Here is a 6744-nt window from a genome sequence, read left to right as displayed (position 1 = left end):
TCTGACCCATTAATGTCCAGACAGACTAAATAATTTGGCAAGTAAAGAAGCGTTTTGACGGTCAAACATGTTTCTTGTGGCCTGACGTTGGTAAAGACACAGATCACATTACTCTGCTGACCAACTTTAAGTGTAGAGCGTTTGTTTTTATGCTCGTTATCCAAACCCCCTAAAGAGAGTGGAGCAAAAATGACAAGTTTTGAAACGTAAAAAGAAACTAACGATCCTATAAGTGCGGTTTTAATAACGCACCGAGTCACAGCTGACACGAGAACTTGTTCACCGACAGTACAATGAACATTCAAAATTTAATAACTTGTTTGCTATTTTAAAAACATCACAAAATGATACACCAAAAAAGATACAACCTGTTGAACACATTAGTTATTCAGCAGTTTCCTGGTAAACTTATGATTTTTGTTGGCAATAAAAACCCTGAGTAACTAATTTACCTTTGAAACTAAAGAGCGCATCCTCGTCCATGTCTTTTAAACATGGGGGGGGGGTTTAAGGATATTTGCAGTCACTCTCCCACTCCGCCTTCCAGAAAATAAAATACACAATGCCAAGTTTTTTAAATAGACTCGAGTCATTTCCACTGAACGGTACCAAAGCCAAATAAATACGTAAATGGGGGAGATGGGCGCAGGACTAATGAAAAGTCATGCACGCGGTATTGCATTCTTTCATGAGCGTGTAAAAGGGGCCTGGCTCACAGGACTTTGCTGAGGACTGATGTGGTTTTACATGTTCACCGCGTCCACTGATACGGTTACTGCTGTTTGCATTCGGCGGGCTGGGGCTGTTCTTTCTGTGGGAGAATCACAGGGAGAGAGGACGTTTACTTCAGTGCAGGGGGGAGCATTCATAAAGCCATTCGTATTAAGCAGGAAACCAGAGGAAATGTGAAAGGAGAGCAAGCAAAGAACAGGCTTCTAGAAGACACCTGGCTGTGTAAATAAACAGGGCTGTGTTAGAAACCCAGAAGAGAACGAAAAGAACGTTTTAACAGATGTAAGTGCAAGGTTCTAAACGTCAGACTATGAGGAGAAGACTATAGAGAGAGAGCAGCCAGATAAAACAGACCTAAGCCAAAAATAAAAAGAATTAGCTGGGCACTGTTTTTCAGTATTTCCCCCTTACCTATAAATGCAGGGGGTGAAAATGATTTGATTATGCCTGTAATGGAAAGGAACCCAAGAGAGGGAGAGACAACAAAATAGAAATTTAATAAACAAAAACAAAAAAGTAAAAAAAAAAAACAGGCAGATTCAGGATAATATGTGTAAATTCTAGTATTTCAAAGTATTGCCAGTAGCGCCTTAATTAAGTAGCATTTTCCTCTCCTTTTCTTTAAAATGAGTGTGCAGGAATTTAGCCAAAACAGTGCATTTACTCAGCGACAGGACTATATTTCAGACAAAGGAGCATTGTTGGCCACTCCTTGGTACAACCCAAATGACACACGCTAGTCAAACTCATGATGAAGAGCCCATCTATCGGCTAAAAGAGGAGTGTGGAAACGCCAGAGAAACACATTTTTGCGCAGTTAAGTGTGTGGAAAGAGCTGACAATTCTAGAGTTCTACAGAGTCATTCCCACGACCTGGTGTCATTAAAGGTTACAGCTAAAAACATGGAAGGGGGAGGGGGGTCAAAGGGTGCGCTCACCTTGGGGTCAAAGTCGCCGTCGTCGTCGTCTTCGTCGCCCTCTTCGTCCTGCTCCTGATAAATAAAAGCAATCGTTTAAAGCTGATGTATCGCTTTATTTTAGCAGATTAAAAAGGACAGGAGTGATATTTGTGACTGACTCCTAAACTACAATATGTTCTAGCTACAAACTCTCCAGAATTGATTTTGAGAGACTCCCGTTATAAGGCTGAAATTCATCCGAAAGCGGACGCCGACAAATCAGAGCGGCAGGTTTGTGCGAAGTCAAAGCGGCCGAGCGAATCAAAACAAACACGGTGACGCTGACAGACAAACTTCAGCACATTTCACACAAAAAAACAGTCTGTATTTTCACTAGAATAGTCCGATTTAAGCGCTTTTGTGGACAGGGAAGACGTCTGCACTGCTTTTAACTGGATGTTTGTTTGATTTTTTTCACCTTTCCCCAATCGCGTTCAGTGTGAATCTTTCCAGAGTGATAAATGTGCAGGAAAATACACACAAACACATACGAGGGAACCCGCTTTACCAACCTCCTCATCTCCCTCTTCCATCTCCTCTTCTTCAAACTGAAATTAAATAAACGCGTGGTCAAGATGAGCGAGGTTTAAAGAATTTGACAGATTCATTTGAAAGGCTAAAGAGGCTCACGCTCTCGTCCGCCTCTCCTGTGAAGTACAGCACTGCTCTCGGAACAATTCTCTCGCGGAAGAAATGACCGATCTCAAAGTCTGTGGCTAAAGAGGCGAGGGTGAACTCCGAGTCGTCCTCCTGCGAAACACAAAGCATCAGTGTGGAACGTGCGTAGAAACAATGGGATCAGACGAGAAAGAAAAGGAGGAAATGTACCAACCTCTGCATCTGGTGAGGCTGAAAAAACAGACAAAACTATTAACTTATGACTAAAGAGACATTTAACAACAAGTAACATGGAACTTCATTCAAGCAGCAGACTTTTGGGTCCAACTGTTTTGTAATTTTCAGTATTCAAGATTATTTTTTTGTTAATTTAAAAGCAAAACTGCTGCTGTGACTTTATGTTGGGAGCCACTACACAAAGGTGAATATGTTTAATATACTGTTTGTTTCTGAAAAATTGCTGTAAACTTGGAACGATTGAGTCCTAAATCTACAGCTGAGTCACTGTTACTAAGTATTAAAAGACCTCTGGCTCCATCTGCTGTTCAAAAGCAACAAACTGAGGAAGGAAAATCTATTTGTGCTGAAGAACTTTTACAAACACTGGAACATTTTAAAATAATTACACATGCATATGAGGAGGTGTGGAGGGCACAAACCTTTGACTGGGTTAAAAAAGTTGAAGAAAGAGTCATTAGGGACTTGTTTGGTGACTGTACGGACTGTGCCACGACCTTTATGTTTCTGCTTTTTCTTGATAGTTTTCACGGTCACGTCTTTTCCTTTGTGCCAGTCTATTTGACAGCTACAGAGGGAACATGAGAGGTGCCGTAATTTAATATCATAGTATTTTTACAGCATTTGTGAGCTCCAAACAGACGGATTTCTCACCCTTCACAGTCAACAATCTCTGGGCCTTCAAAAGAGAACGGGTCAGACTCATCAGGCTCCGATTTCATCTTATAGACTTTAGTTAGAACTGCATTGTTGAAGTAACCGTTTGGTTCAAAGTGGAACTCTAATGTAAAACTCTGAGAAACAGACATTTTCCTTCAGCATTCAATATTTTCCATGTTACACTTCATATAAATGTGATTTGCTACAAACCATTGGCTGCCCTGGCTCTGAAAACTTGACTTGGATATCTTTCAGATGTTTAAGGATAGGTTCATCATGTTCCTGTTGAGAAGAACAAGAAGGTACAAGTCAAAACATGTCACATTTAAGCTGGAGGCTATAAAAAGACAGCTCTTCTTTGCACAGATAAAAACTCAAGAGGGAATACACTGACTCAAAGCACATAAATAATATTATAACATAAATATTACAAATCATTATTGACAAAAGACACGTACCTGTAACATGTCACTGAGCATGTCCACACTTTTAAAAATGGTAAGCCAGAATTCAGGAATGCCTTTTTGGTCTTCCTGTGGAGTTTCTTCTTTCTTTGCATCTTCAATAGTAGCTTTTTCCTTAATGTCTTCCTACAAATGTAAAGGGAATAAACACGTGTGAAGTTTAAACAGCAGAGTATAGTAAAGGTCACTGGGTTTACTTACAGCTAGCTCATCCTCCTCATCTCTGTCACTCTGCCACTCACACTCCTCGTCTGTGGGCTCCACTGTTCCTGTGACAATGTCTCGTCTCTGTGAATCATTAAAGACGAATCATCAGCACACAGCCATGACTTCACCTGCTTTAAAAACTACAATCATAACATTTGCTCCTACATATTCAGGATATAAAAACAAAAACAAATCTGTCTACACCAGTCCACTAAATATTGTATAAAATAATTTCACACCATGTAAAAACTGTTTCATTCACCATAAACAACACATTTTGCCTCATTTTACTTCACAGCCTGGCATGTTTAAACATGATCCCCAAACAGTTACATTAAATTAATGTTTACGACAAAGGAAGTATTTGTTCATTGAGGAAAGTCTTTGAAGCTCACAGTGAAATGTGAAGTATTTGAAACACACAGTCTAAGTGTACACACTGTGGTGACAGGTGCAGCAGGATTACAGCTGCCAGTCTTCAGTGAAACTAAGAATGTCACTCACTCACTGGAAATAGCTCTGACTGACAAATGAACAGTTGACAACTCGTTGTGGTGGTTTTATTTTAGCACCATGAATGTAGGCCCGCTGATCTCAGATCAGAAAAGGAGCCGAGAAACACCATGGAGCATTATAACATTATTAATAATGTAGGCACAAAATACACTGATTTACTTTCAACATACAAAAGTACAAGTGTTCTGGAGATTAAATTACATATTATAATGACGTTACCTTGTCAAATAGTGGCTGATAAAGAGCAGAATATTTCCTCTCTAGCTCATGGACCTCTTCATAAAACTTGGCCTCTATATTGGCACACTGCACCTGTAACCTTTTCAAAGCGTGCACTCGCCTCTTGACGGCTTTGGGAAGCATGCTGTACAAGACAAAACAAAACAAAATACATTTAAGGAAGACAAAACCTAAGTATCAGTTCAAAATTTAAGTCATAAAACAGAAATATGCATCTTCCCACATATGACAGAAGAATAAGCCGTTATATTATTATATTATGAAGCACATGTGACACAAACCTTTCCAAATCCTGAAAGTTGACCACCGGTTTGTCCCCCGGTCCACCTGGATTTGGGACCGCTTGATCCCCCTTGGCTACAAAATATAAGAATTCCTCTGTTAAATCCAAGACACATTAATCATATCCTGTAAAAACATTTTTAAAACAAGGTTTTTTTTTTACCTTTACCTGCGTCCATGACGGAGACCTCCTCTGTCCAAACACAAGGCACAGAAGTTAGTGATCATTCAATTAACGTGTCTGAATATAATCTATTTGTCTGGAATGACAGGATCATTATTAGAGGTTAGACTCTTTCATAAGAGTCTGATATGAGACATGTGAGAGTCTGAGTGAACGTGAACAGGTTTAGACCCGTGAGATCAGTGACTCATGACTGATCTGTGGTTAAACACAACAGACCCAAACTGACAACTACCATTACATTTATGAGACATTTAAGTGGCGACAAGAGCAAAAGTGTGACAGGCTAAGAGCAAAAATGTGACAGGCTAACAAGACTGAGGCTGAAACACAGACGCGCTTCAGCTTCACTCGTTTCACTCACACTTTGTGTTAAACTCAGACTTTAAGAGTAAAAATATGATCATAATGAACAAGTCGCAGTGTAAAATGCAGCGTTTACGCACAGACAGGTCACAGACACATGACACAGTCTCGTGGACATGTAACTGTGCTTTATGTCGATGCTAACAGTAGCTTTAAGCTAACGCAGCTTTAGCTCGTGGAGCCTGTGGCTAAATGATGTGACATTGAGAGGATAAACTCAGGAGTCGAGATCTACACGACATTATTCTTTTGTTCTTCTGCTCGTTACGCGTCTGTCACGTCTCTGATCACACGTGGATTATTTTGTCTTACCTCACACTGAGCGGAACTGTAGTTTGATGCTAACCTCACGCTTCTGCTGCTAGCCACACGCGCGAACGGCTCTCGCGCATCAACATCGAGGAAGCTGATTGGACAGAGACGAGTGACATCACGTGCTGCGTTCAAAGACCGCGCGTTATTATTGAAACGTGTTTGTTTTTATTTCCTCTTTATCTCCAAACAAACACAGGCCTACAATACAAAATCTGTAGTAATTTGTGGTAAATGTATTTGACAAATATCCGTTTTAAATTCAACGCGCCATGAGCTTTGTGTACAAAAAAAACAGTCAAAAACAAAATAGTTAAAACATAGATTAATATTTCGTTTATTATGTTCCACTATTTATGATAATATAATATAAGATTTGTTGTGGTTACAGAGCTAGGCTTATTGTAACTTGTGAATTTTCAAACCTGTTTCTTTTAATTTGGGTTTGACGCCCACAGTTTAAAAATAACTTAAAAACAAATCGCTGATATGTTGTTTCCTTTAAAAACCACAGGAGGGCGCCACTCACCGAGAACAGCCAGAGTGTAGCTATAGTTTATTAGTTGGTAATAGTTGCACAACCTGACGATTAGGTTTGGTCTAATTTGATTTTACACAGTGTCCATCAGGAGGAGGACATGAGGACTACCTGCATCATGAGTGTTTGATGCACATAATCCACAGCCTTAATCATCCTTGACATTCAATTGATGTGGAGAGAATACACGCATATTCTGTTTTTGTTAGTTTTTTTGTTCTAAGTTATTTAACAGCATGTAGACCAACCGAAAAACCTCACCTAACCAACCACACAGAGATTACGGACCTCCACTTTTTCACCTGAACGTGGCACCAAATTGCTGAATTAACTCACGAAACATTTGTAGTGATTTTTAAACAATCATTACACTTTACAAGTAGTAGGCCTAATAAAAGCTGCCCTTTTTGTGTGCGCCTACACTCCGCA

The 6744-nt window shown here is 39.8% G+C and overlaps 1 protein-coding gene across 1 annotated transcript; it reads right to left on the bottom strand.

Moving 5' to 3' along the window:
* Nucleotides 1-307: 307 nt before the first annotated feature.
* Nucleotides 308-5865, bottom strand: nap1l4a (nucleosome assembly protein 1-like 4a). Its single transcript, XM_033968185.2, has 14 exons — nucleotides 5778-5865; nucleotides 5079-5108; nucleotides 4915-4990; nucleotides 4613-4757; nucleotides 3872-3958; nucleotides 3665-3796; nucleotides 3417-3488; nucleotides 3201-3340; nucleotides 2969-3114; nucleotides 2524-2540; nucleotides 2322-2441; nucleotides 2204-2239; nucleotides 1671-1724; nucleotides 308-811 (listed from the first exon to the last, which is right to left on the bottom strand). Exons 2-14 carry the CDS (start codon nucleotides 5092-5094, stop codon nucleotides 773-775), a joined length of 1080 nt encoding a protein of 359 aa, XP_033824076.1. The 5' UTR covers nucleotides 5095-5108; nucleotides 5778-5865; the 3' UTR covers nucleotides 308-772.
* Nucleotides 5866-6744: the final 879 nt, after the last annotated feature.

The sequence above is a fragment of the Periophthalmus magnuspinnatus genome, chromosome 6, assembly GCF_009829125.3.
Source record: "Periophthalmus magnuspinnatus isolate fPerMag1 chromosome 6, fPerMag1.2.pri, whole genome shotgun sequence".
NCBI lineage: Eukaryota > Metazoa > Chordata > Actinopteri > Gobiiformes > Gobiidae > Periophthalmus > Periophthalmus magnuspinnatus.
This window is presented reverse-complemented; position numbering and strand designations above follow the sequence as displayed.

What these genes read in the sequence shown, in the direction of transcription:
- nap1l4a (XM_033968185.2), bottom strand. An exon ending in TGCTCAGTGACATGTTACAG is followed by an intron (nt 3,489 to 3,664) that starts GTACGTGTCTTT and finishes TCTTCTCAACAG; the next exon opens with GAACATGATGAACCTATCCT. An exon ending in ACGGCGACTTTGACCCCAAG is followed by an intron (nt 812 to 1,670) that starts GTGAGCGCACCC and finishes ATTCTCCCACAG; the next exon opens with AAAGAACAGCCCCAGCCCGC.